General features: G+C 38.4%; 1 protein-coding gene across 1 annotated transcript in view; it reads right to left on the bottom strand.

Moving 5' to 3' along the window:
• Positions 1-5,861: 5,861 nt before the first annotated feature.
• The window catches only part of LOC140166291 (small subunit processome component 20 homolog), a 55,306-nt gene continuing 47,835 nt past the window's right edge, over positions 5,862-13,332 (bottom strand). The window contains 1 exon segment of the mRNA XM_072189702.1: positions 5,862-7,545. Coding sequence (XP_072045803.1) covers positions 7,408-7,545 — 138 coding nt within the window. The 3' untranslated portion in view covers positions 5,862-7,407.

The following is a 13,332-nucleotide window of genomic DNA, read 5'->3' as shown; positions in this document are numbered from 1 at the left end:
CTAGCTCAACCCGTAGAAAAGTTAACATGTGAAAACTTCCATCAGGTGAAATATCAATCTGATCGTGTTCGCCAAATTATGATCAACCAGGATAAAGCCAAGGCTTTTCTTGACTTCAATATTCGTCTTCATCAACAAGAAATTTGTCCAAAATGGATGCCAGCAGCACCAAGCCTTCTTCTTCTTCTTCTTCCAGGTTATACACTGTTCCCTCATGCTTTGCACAAGGATTGGAAAGTCACTATTAACAAGTATGAAAAGAAACTGCACAAGAAAGTTATCAAGCATCTTCCGAACATCATAGACTGTATGGAAGAAAAAATCAACCTGGAGCGTGAATCAAGATCTTTCTTTAGATCTTTAGGTAAAATTCCAAATACTCCAATTGATATTATGCTTGATCGTTTATTAATATTATACATGTATTTAGGTTCGTTTGCATTGCACGGTTAAGTTTGTTGTTTCATATTAAATTATTATATTCGTAACAAAGCAGCTTCTCCCCAGTTCTGGAAATTAGGCAAGTTTTATATAGATTGATAAAGAATTAGTGAAATTATAGTTAAGAATAAAAGCAATTTAAAGAATGATTATTACTAGGATTGCCAGGATATTTTCACAAATAAAACACTACCCAATTCATCATAACAATTATTGCCCAATCAGAATTCAGTATGTAATTCCCCCATTTCTCTAGGCCAATCAATTATAGTGCAATTGTCACCCATTTGGCTCAAATGTTCGGTACTGAAGGAAAGTCAAAAATGTTCGAAGCTCTCCTTGAAAAGAAAGCGAGACAGCCAGATGATTCACTGCTCAAACTGGCACCTGAAGTTCGCCGACTAGTGAAATTGTCTCACCCCGAAGCATTTCTGACTATGCGGGATAAATTAGCCAAGAAGTACTTCCTGCAGGCAATACATAACCCAACTAAGAATGAATGTAACATATAACAGGAAACCTATAGAACATTGAATGATGCATGTTGTTAAAGACACTATTCACTTTGAGACCCTTGAGGAAACAGAGCGTCATAAGTTTTTTTTTTTAAATCTCATTTCAGAGAATTAGGTTCTAAAGAGTCAAGTTCATCTATGGAGATACAGTCTTTTCAAGATAGTCATCCTAGCACTAGCAGGGATGAAAAACCTGATCCGAAGGAAATATTGTCAAAAGTGACTCACTCCTTTGTGTGTGATCTGGTGAACAGCAGAAAGATTGTTCCATGCTCTCGCAAGTCTGGAAGCAAAGGGGGATCTCTATTCCAGCTTACTTGAAAGCAGCACTTCCAGCAAACCTCCATGGCAGGAGAGCTCTTCAACTCTTAGTCCAAGTGCGAGCTAGGGCAGAGATTGAAAGCATGACTCGAAGTGCAGGATAAGGCATATGTCAGACCTAGGAAATCCTAGAATGCAAAAGGGCTTGTACAAACACATTAAAAGAAGCGGAAAATAAAATCACAGAAGAATGCTTGCCTCTTGAGCTCGATAATGCCACAAACATCTTCAAAAATGAAATCTCCAAAAAGGAGAGAAACAGAGGTGCCAACTTCAAAAGTAAGAACTAGTCAAAAAGTACCAAGAAACCGCTATCTTCTCCAACAGCGAAACGCCAGCAACAGAAGAGACGCTGATCGGGCTACCAGCCACCGTCACACTTTTACCCCCCACCATTGTGGAACTGGGATGGTTAGTGCTTTCCGATTATGTCACTCAAGCAATTTAAAGACAATTTTTACAGACACAGTAAAGAAGGCAGAAAATAAAATCACAAAGGAATGCTCTATCTTCGCCAACAGCGAAACGCCAGCAACAGAAGAGACGCTGATCGGGCTACCAGCCACCGTCACACTTTTACCCCCCACCATTGTGGAACTGGGATGGTTAGTGCTTTCCGATTATGTCACTCAAGCAATTTAAAGACAATTTTTACAGACACAGTAAAGAAGGCAGAAAATAAAATCACAAAGGAATGCTCTATCTTCGCCAACAGCGAAACGCCAGCAACAGAAGAAATGCTGATCGGGCTACCAGCCACCGTCACACTTTTACCCCCCACCATTGTGGAACTGAGATGGTTAGTGCTTTCCGATTATGTCACTCAAGCAATTTAAAGACAATTTTTACAGACGAAATAAAGAAGGCAGAAAATAAAATCACAAAGGAATGCTCTATCTTCGCCAACAGTGAAACGCCAGCAACAGAAGAAATGCTGATCGGGCTACCAGCCACCGTCACACTTTTACCCCCCACCATTGTGGAACTGAGATGGTTAGTGCTTTCCGATTATGTCACTCAAGCAATTTAAAGACAATTTTTACAGACACAGTAAAGAAGGCAGAAAATAAAATCACAAAGGAATGCTGTATCTTCGCCAACAGCAAACGCCAGCAACAGAAGAAATGCTGATCGGACTACCAGCCACCGTCACACTTTTACCCCCCCCCATTGTGGAACTGGGATGGTTAGTGCTTCCGATTATGTCACTCAAGCAATTTAAAGACAATTCTTACAGACACAGTAAAGAAGGCAGAAAATAAAATCACAAAGGAATGCTCTATCTTCGCCAACAGCGAAATGCCAGCAACAGAAGAAATGCTGATCGGGCTACCAGCCACCGTCACACTTTTACCCCCCACCATTGTGGAACTGAGATGGTTAGTGCTTCCGATTATGTCACTCAAGCAATTTAAAGACAATTTTTACAGACACAGTAAAGAAGGCAGAAAATAAAATCACAAAGGAATGCTCTATCTTAGCCAACAGCTGAAACGCCAGCAACAGAAGAAATGCTGATCGGGCTACCAGCCACCGTCACACTTTTACCCCACACCATTGTGGAACTGGGATGGTTAGTGCTTCCGATTATGTCACTCAAGCAATTTAAAGACAATTTTTACAGACACAGTAAAGAAGGCAGAAAATAAAATCACAAAGGAATGCTCTATCTTCGCCAACAGCGAAACGCCAGCAACAGAAGAAATGCTGATCGGGCTACCAACCACCGTCACACTTTTACCCCCACCATTGTGGAACTGGGATGGTTATTGTTTCCGATTATGTCACGCCAGCAATCTAGAGACAATCTCTACCGCCACAGTAAAGAAGGCAGAAAATAAAATCACAAAGGAATGCTCTATCTTCGCCAACAGCGAAACGCCAGCAACAGAAGAAATGCTGATCGGGCTACCAACCACCGTCACACTTTTACCCCCCACCATTGTGGAACTGGGATGGTTAGTGCTTCCGATTATGTCACTCAAGCAATTTAAAGACAATTTTACAGACACAGTAAAGAAGGCAGAAAATAAAATCACAAAGGAATGCTCTATCTTCGCCAACAGCGAAACGCCAGCAACAGAAGAAATGCTGATCGGGCTACCAGCCACCGTCACACTTTTACCCCCCACCATTGTGGAACTGGGATGGTTAGTGCTTCCGATTATGTCACTCAAGCAATTTAAAGACAATTTTTACAGACACAGTAAAGAAGGCAGAAAATAAAATCACAAAGGAATGCTCTATCTTCGACAACAGCGAAACGCCAGCAACAGAAGCAATGCTGATCGGGCTACCAACCACCGTCACACTTTTACCCCCCACCATTGTGGAACTGGGATGGTTAGTGCTTCCGATTATGTCACTCAAGCAATTTAAAGACAATTTTTACAGACACAGTAAAGAAGGCAGAAAATAAAATCACAAAGGAATGCTCTATCTTCGCCAACAGCGAAACGCCAGCAACAGAAGAAATGCTGATCGGGCTACCAGCCACCGTCACACTTTTACCCCCCACCATTGTGGAACTGGGATGGTTAGTGCTTCCGATTATGTCACTCAAGCAATTTAAAGACAATTTTTAGACACAGTAAAGAAGGCAGAAAATAAAATCACAAAGGAATGCTGTATCTTCGCTAACAGCGAAACGCCAGCAACAGAAGAAATGCTGATCGGGCTACCAGCCACCGGCACACTTTTACCCTCCACCATTGTGGAACTGGGATGGTTAGTGCTTTCCCGATTATGTCACTCAAGCAATTTAAAGACAAGTTTTACAGACACAGTAAAGAAGGCAGAAAATAAAATCACAAAGGAATGCTTGCCTCTTGAGCTTGATAATGCCACAAAAATCTTCAAAAGATGAAATCTCCAAAAAGGAGAGAAACAGAGGTGCCAACTTCAAAAGTAAGAACTTGTCAAAAAGTATGAAGAAACCTCTATCTTCGCCAACAGCGATTTTTGCACTTGTGTGTGTTTGTGCTGTACTCGGCAATCGAAAGGCGAGGCGATGACCGTTCATTCATAAATTTACAGAGGCTGCTGAAGGGGTGTTTCTAGAAGATTTTGATATGATAGGAAAGAGGATTTTTAGCTTTCCAATGGTGTATGGTACGTCTTTGAACGAAAATAACGATATGGCAAGTTAAAAAAAAATTGATATGTGCATGCAACAAAATTAAGTTTGTGTTACTTATTTACCATGTTTTGTGTATTTTATTCGTAATGATGTGACAGAACTATTACAACTATCGTAAGCATCCACAATCATTGTTTATATTTACGCATGATCACGATACCCGGTACCCTATTTTTTCGAGGAAAAAGGTCTGATCATGCACGCTACTGCGAGAGCCAACAAATATGCCCTGGGCATGAACAAATAGGCATACTGGCAAATATACCGTAGCTATTTTGATGGTTGAATAAATACTATCTCAGCGCATTATGACATTCGTCCCCATTGCTCTAAATGGATTGATTCAAAAAAGTTTATGGTACCCGACGTTCTACGGCTTGTTATAAAAATATCGCGGGAAAAGACCAAAATTGAAAAGAAATGGGGTTTTCAATTGAACTTTGGAATTTGAAAAGTATAAATCACGTTAGGTCTACGGCTGTGCTAACACTTTTCTTTGATGACTTTGACCACAATTTTGTATTTTTTCAAATATCTTAAAAATTCAAGAATCTAAGCTAATTGAACAGACAGTAGTCCATTTAGTATGGGGGGATTCAGATTCCAGTGTGCGTGGGTTTTTTCTATAATCATGGACTTGTGTTTCTTTCTTTTTTTTTTCTTGTATGGAAAAACACACAACTAAAGCTAAACGATATATGTAAATCTAGAAGTAAACCTATCCTACTCATAAATTATGACACCGCAATTAATGTTGTGCAGGGCCAAGTATGTTTATTACAAAAATGTACCTAATACCGAATGGAACATATCCAACTGCCTCGGCCAGTCAACGCATCAGAAAGTTATGCACTGAATCAACATGGCGCAAGCAACTGGGGGAAAGTGGCGGAGGGAGGTGGACCCAAATAACGAGTGGCTTATCATCAATTACAACAAAGGGAAATTTGAAAAAATATCGTGCCAACTGTGTAAATACTACGAACAGAGTATCAAGTACTCGCGCAATTTAGCCGCCCCTTTATTGATGGGATTATTGAGAAGCAAAAATTCATGTAAGAATACGCTCAGACTAAGAAATCGGGAGGGAATAAAATCTGCTACTCAAACTTGAGAAACTGCTATACAATTAGAATTTTGCAACACACTTTTGCTATGCAAAATCTGATCACTAAATTATGCAATGCTGACGCATAGATTATCTCAAATCAAAAACTTTGCTGGCTTCTTATTGTTAAGCCAGCGAGGGAAAATAAAAACATTTGTTTTTCTAAAAATGCAAGACCTGCTGGAAAGAAATCGCATAATCTTTGTACATAGCCTACAAAATACATGTATACATTATATAAAATCATATGCACGAACCAACCCACATAAATTCGTAAAATAAAATAGAACAAAACAAGACAAAATGAAACAAAAAAACAAAACATAAGCTTTTGAAATTAAAATAGTACAATGACAGTTTAATTTGAACTTTCTTCTTAAAAGTATAATAAATTGTGGATGTTGAACATAAATATATAATCTATTATTCTTGACACTATTGTGGTTGATTTCAATAAAATCCCAAAATCATTTAATGAACTTGGCTATTTGCGAATAACCATTGTTTTATATCACTGTGGCAGATTTACTTAGTCTTTCACAGAGGGAGTAGGGGTTTCAAATAGAACAGGCAAATGGTTAACTTCCAATTGAAATACTCCAACTATGGAAGATACAACTAAAGCCAAATACAGAGGGAGCATGTGTTTCAAATTATTAACCCTAACCGAAAAACATACTCCCTGTGTGGAAGGCTCGTCTTAAATCTTCCATAGGGGTAAGGCAGATTTCAAACGGAACAGCCCATTGCACAAAATTAGAAGCATAAGAAGGTGCAAGTGGTTGAAAACTGTAGTCATAAGCACCTCAACAGTCACCCCATCATATGTGAAACATATAATATGATATTTCCACAGATAATACTTGGTGATAATCATAACATTTTCTCACAAACAGAGAAATTCGCTCACTAACAGTCAAAATGTAGGAACTCATTCATGGATCCTTTCTCCAGCAGTGTTGGCTTTACACTGGATGATGTTTCTTACTTCTGCACAGTCTCATCATGGTGGTCTCATCAATACAGACCCTAATATTGAAGAATGTTTTTCCAAAACTTGCCTAGGTCACCACCAGCAATAGCACATTATTTCTTTACTTTATTGGGTCATTAGGTATCCAATGATCTCATGAATATTCAAATTTCTGATATCATATCAGGAATATTTAAATTAATGATGTCATATCATGAATATAAGGTAACCAGACGAAGTTGTCAAATATTTTGTCATAAAATTGCGGAATAAAGTTTTCTGACTGAATAGAGAAGCAAAATCTCTTTTGTATCCAAATTCTAAAATAGTTGATTCCTAGTCATATTGTTACCATGGGGATGTGTTTAGTCATTATACGGATTGGTCCATTCAGATGGATCATCAAAATGTTTGGTTTATTTCTATTTGCTTTATTTCTCTGTCTGGGGATATTACACTCGTGACTAGGATTAACTTTTTAAACTACTCATTTGCATCACCTCTTGGGAACATATTGGTTGTTTAAGTATGATCAAAATCAGTACATGAGGAAAATAGTGGTGGTGGACTGAACAGGTTTTGTAAAAACACTCTCAATCATTTCATTTAACTTGCATATATTTGCTTTTAAACATACAGTTATGTTATAATCAAAAACTCTTATCTGGCTGTGTGTCCATTCAATATCAGTTATGTTCCCTCTACAAAGGTGAGATGCTGAAACCTCATTTCCTTTTGCCATTTCATGTAATTTAAGATAACATGCTCACACATGTAAGTCGACTTGCATCTTAACAATTAACCAAATTATATATGTGTAAGTTTAAGTACTTTCTCCCAAAGTATGTGGTTAGTATCAACATAACATAACAAGTGGGATTAGTCATGTCAACATAACATACAGAGCTTTTCATCTCTTGTGCTTTGGTCTCTTCTTATTGATCTGGTAGGTCGGTCGCATAGCTTGGATCTTCCTCTTCCGGGACTCCTTCTTGGCCTGTTGCTTCTTGATTTTCCTCTTAGCTGCTTTGTCTGGGTCAACCACAGCCTGCAAAGAAGTTTCACAAATATGCACAAAAAGTTAATGCCTGTCAAAGATGAAAGCCTTGTTCATATAGTGACTATACTTTGCTTTAACCTTGAGTTTGGTAGTGACATCAATGTTCTTTGACGCAAGCGTGCCAACAAACCGCCTTTGTACGCACATGTGTACACTATGCGGGATTGGGCTATTCCACTTGAAAGACACAACACAGAGTGTAAATTTCAAATGGATTGCCTGAATGGGCGACTCCATTTATGGAACCTCATTTTTTGAGTGTGTCTACACCTGATATGGAATGTGGTCCAAATACTTGAAATATACAGCCGTTTGTATCCGCAAACCCCCTGCTCTTTGAGTGGTACGTAGCCATAGGGAAATATTAAACCAGCAATTCTTGTTTATACAGTCACTGTCAAACTTATTTGTCCACTGATGATCTGCACAATATTGAAGTATTTTAACTATTGTGGCCTCGGATCACCCCTGATGACCAAGTAAAATGTTGGCTTTCATTACTTTTCAAAAACAGACTGGGAGGTTTGGCGCACAAGCAATTTTAAAATGCATAAAAAACTATTTGATTTTGGATATAGATGGGCGACTAAGAGCAAGATATCCTTCCCCTTTCTTATTTTATTTATTGCTTTTTTTCTTGTTCAGAACAACCTCTGGGACCGACTAATCCAGTTGGGTCAGAGTATTGTCAAAATTGGACTGTTGGACTGGACATTTTGGCATATAGGAGCAACTTGTGTAGACAGATGGATGAACATTATTTTAATTTTCTACTTCCAAGAAATCACTTATTGTGCCTTCAACGCTACAATCCCGGAAAAAATGTGTTCGAACACCCACTGTAATTCCCATGTTCTTCTTAGTATAGTGCGCATGCTATATGAGTCACTGAAAGCTAAGAATTATAATAGAGTTCTCTCAATGTTCATCTTCATCCCCTTTCCCCACCAATCAATGTTGGGAGAAGATATGGTGAAGATGAGCATATTAGGCATGCCAACATTGTACGGGGGCAGAAGGGGGACCATTTCCAATAAGGCTTTTAAAGTGTTCGAACAAATTTGCGATAAAATTCAGGTTGCCTAATATTGGTGCAGTGACAACAAACTCTTTCATTTCAATGTTAAGGTTACTATGGCCAAAGTGGAACAACATGATAAGCCATCAGATATATGATATCTGTACAAACACTTCAAAAATTATCGTAATATTTTGAGCATTTTATCAACACTCTTAGTAACTTGTGATTGATAACATACAATGTACATACAACCCCAGCAGGTGTATTTGTAGTATGATTTGATTTTGCCTGTAAATAATACAGAGCTATGCAATATTTAATATACAGGGGAGAGGGGCACATTTATTCCCACTTTCCTACTGAAGAAAATTTGTCATTTACCAAAAATATTGAATTTCATTAACTCATGAATATAATTGTTAGGAACTTCAGCATTTTTGTAATTTAGCTGGCACCAAATAGTTCTTACTATGACAGCTATTTAAAGGTTAAAATTCTGAATAAAAGCTCAAAATGTTAAACTATAGCATTGGGCAAGGTCCCACTACTCTTCCTGATTATCGCGTAAAAAGATGCGAGGTCACGATGTGATGATGAGGTGATTCAATTAGCCAATCAGAACCCTACTTCTATGTTTATGCTATAACCAGTACCAAATTGGCAGACCGCTGAAGAACCTTGCTGGAAAATGTAGTGCCCAAAATGCATTTAAAAACTTATACAAATACCTAAACCACAAGACACTACTGCGAGTTATTCAAAGTCCAGGTAGCTCCCTGAGAAAATCTTTAATTTATTTTTAGCAGCTGTTGAGAATTATAGTGTTGAGGCTTGTGTGTTTATGCTTTTGTGTAACGCACTATAAATCACTGTGCTTCTTTCCTTCTTATAACACACAATACCATTATTTTTGGTCTATTCTTGTTATACTAAAAAAATAATGGTATTGTATATATTCCTTGTAATATGTTACCAGGTAAGTCAGCTAAAAACCACCTTTATTCTCTAAAGCAATGTTATTGACAATATTTATGGTTGATATTTTGCCAAGTGGTTTTTGGCTGTCGGAAAGGAAAGAATGAACGAAAAAGGAGAGGAGATGAACAAAGAAGTTGCTTGGTATCCCTGGTTTTTTTTCACTGCGCTTTTTTTGTCTCCAGGACCCCTCGCGTGCCAATAATGCATGTTTTTGCCGACCCAGCCTACGAAACCGTGCATATATATGACTTAGGGTGATCACGTCATCCCATCACAGGGATGCATTGTTTGATTTTGTTAGATTTGGCATGGTTAGGGATAATAATGATCAAAAATGGTCTCAATCAAATGGCAAAGTTCTATAATCTCTATTCGATAACTCAAAACTTGAAAATGGTCCTTGTTAATTTGAGTATGAGTTATTGTACCAAATGCATTCAAAGGTCATTCCATAAATATACTGGTACAAGCAGATATGGGTTCAAGAATGGTGTCCTAGCCCTTTGGCAATCAGAGAGATCCTAGCTGGTACGAGGTGTACGCGACTACAGCACTCAAAGTCCAAAGTGTTACAATTCTTATCAATTTGTACCATTCAGTGAGTACATTCTTAAAATCAGGTCATTTCGTTATAAGCTCTTGCCACGTACTTGTTTATACTTCGGTTTCTTTGTCAATATGTCAAGTAACACTATGGCTGCTGCATTATTACCAACCCAAATGAAAGAAGAAATCAAGGACAAGTCCTTAACTTGTTCTATTTGTGCGGAGCCATTTGATAATGATGAACATCAAGCTAAATGCTTGCCCTGTCTTCATACAAACTGCAAATCGTGTTTACAAAACATTGCTGGTGAGAGTTCACGGTTTGACTGTCCAAAATGTGGCAAACTGATCACCTTACCAGGGGGAACTGTTGACAGTCTGTCTAATAACGTAGTTGTGGATAACTTCAGAGAGTACCAAAATTTCTTGAATCTGGCAGTGATTTGTGGAAATTGTGATAGGGGTAATCCAGCTGTGAGATTTTGCCATGACTGCGACTCTTCTCAGTGCCAGGACTGTACCGATAGTCATCAGAAAATGCGCTCCATGCAAAAGCATCAGCTCGTGACTTTTGAAGATCTACAAGCCAAGAAATGGTATCCCATGATGCAAAAGCAGCAGCATTGTACAAAACACTCAAGCAACATGACTATGTATTGTAGAGACGCTGACTGCAAAGTTCCAATTTGTTCAACATGTGGCCATCTTGACCATCGGGGTCATGACTTCATAGATCTACCAGCAGCCATTGCCCAGATAGTTGCCGATATGCAGCTCTCCTCGGAGAGGGTAAACGAGAGAAACCAGGAATTATCACGCAAACGACTGGCAACAGATGAACTGCAGCAAACTTTGACCACAAATTTCAAAAAGAAAGAAAAAGAAATGCAAGAAGCAACTCGGAAATTACATAACCAAATTGATGCTAATTACAACAGAGCTCATACACACTTGAAAAAAATGTACGACACAGAGATGAACAATATGAATGCGAGCACTGAATCCATAGACTCTCTCGCTGCGCAAATGACCACTGCCTGCGAGTTTGCTAATCAATCATGTGATATGAGCCATCCCATGCAGCTCCTGACCTCACAAAAGCTAATCATGGAAAGACTAAATGAATTGCAAATAACAGTCGGACCACCCGACACTGCATCTGATAAGACTGACTTTGATTTCAGTGAGAAGCATCATTCAGCCATGGCACAGATCCAAGAATCACTGCAGGATTTGTGTGATATTGGATGGACGCATCCTCCTCATCAGTTAGGAAATAGCCAGCGCAAGAATCAAAATCGAAGACAATCACTTCCAGCCAGAGACAAACCTACATCAGCATTACCTGCAAGGAAACCACCGGTTGATCCACAGCAATGTACCATTCAGCTCAGACAGTCAGGTGGATTTTTTAACAATTGGCAAGCCCTTGTTCAAACTGTAGACGTCACTGGCCATAAGATGACCAATGGCAATGCCAAGGTAGAAGCTACACAAGGTGAAAACTCACTACTTGTACAAGACAATAAAAATGGCACATATACAATTGACTATGAATCATATGGGGACTCGTCATCACTACATGTGAAGATAAATGGGACTGAAATGAAAGGAAGTCCATTTAAAACCCTGCTAGAGGTTGACCCACAGCGATGCATCATTGAACTAGGATTACCAGGTCGACATAGCCAGATGAATAAAGCCCTAGTTCAAACTGTCGATGTCTTTGGTCAGAGGATGACCATTGGCAATGCCAAGGTAGAAGCTACACAAGGTGGATTCGCACTAGGTGTACAGGACAACAACGACGGCACATATACAATTGACTACGACTCATATGGAGCCTCAAAAATGTATATACATGTGAAGATAAACGGGACTAAAATGACAGGAAGTCCATTCAATACACATGCTCTGCCAGAGGTTAACCCACAGCGATGTACCATTAAACTAAGATTACCGTCGGGTCGACATGGCTGGGAGAAAGCCATAGTTCGTACTGTGGATGTCAATGGCAATAAGATGACGATAAGCAATGCTAAGGTAGAAGCTACACAAGAAGGATACTCACTGAACGTACAGGACAACAATGATGGCACCTATACACTTGACTATAAATCATCATCACTTTTGCTTGTTAAGATAAACGGGGTTGAAATGCCAGGAAGTCCATTCAAGAAATATAGCTTTACAGAGGTTGACCCAAATCAATGTACTATTGAGTTAGGAGTGCTGGGTGAATTTGGCGCAAAGAAAGCCATAGTACAAACTGTAGATGGTTATGGCTTTCAGATGAGATCTGGGAATGCCAAGGTAGAGGCTGCACAATCATATGGATATTCACCGGAGGTAGAGGACAAAAACGATGGTACATATACAATTGCCTATGACCCATATGGGGGCTCACTACATGTAAAGATAAATGGGACTGGAATGATCGTAGTCTGTTCGATGTGGAGTAATGGTACTCCTAATGTGATTTCTGTATCTGTATGCGTTATCACAATACAAATTGATAATTGACTTCATTTTATCTCGGACATCTTATCACCAACCTCTGGCCATTCAACTTTTGAGCTAAGAAAAGCATGTGAATTTATTTGTTCATGAAACTGTCAAAAAGTTGCTCTGGTTTCACTGGTTTGAAAAACTAAAAAACAAAATGGTTTCAGCACTGACACTTCTTAAATTTCTACGATCAAATATATATACACATATGATATATGAAATGATAAGTGTAGTTAAATATTGACTATATAGTTTATGAACACTTTCACAAAATCTTCATTTTCATTTCATTTTATTCATGATCTTAGGAAAAATCACGTCATATTACGTATTATATACTTATATAATAGACAGCAGGTTGCAAAACTTTGCGCTTTTGTAAAATATGGTCATTTTTTTAAGAAAGCAACCCCTTAAGGGATCGGATAGCAACGTTTGCACAGTATTTTTGTGGTACCTGAGAGCAAATCAGACACATCAAATTGCATTCTGAATACAACGAATGTGCTTCAAATTAATATCAAATAATTTAGATTTTTTGAAATTCGTGATAAAATACAAATTTTATGTCAAAATATAAAAAAATATTATATAGTGAATTTCAAAAAATCAAAATTATTTGATATCATCAGGACATTCCTCGTATTCAGAATGCAATTTGGTTGCTCTCAGGTCCCAAAAAAATACTGTGCAAGCACTGATATCCATTCCCTTAAGAAATA

The sequence above is a fragment of the Amphiura filiformis genome, chromosome 12 (assembly GCF_039555335.1).
Source record: "Amphiura filiformis chromosome 12, Afil_fr2py, whole genome shotgun sequence".
Classification (NCBI taxonomy): domain Eukaryota; kingdom Metazoa; phylum Echinodermata; class Ophiuroidea; order Amphilepidida; family Amphiuridae; genus Amphiura; species Amphiura filiformis.
Note: the sequence above shows the minus strand (reverse complement) of the source record. Positions and strands in the feature narration are given on the sequence as shown.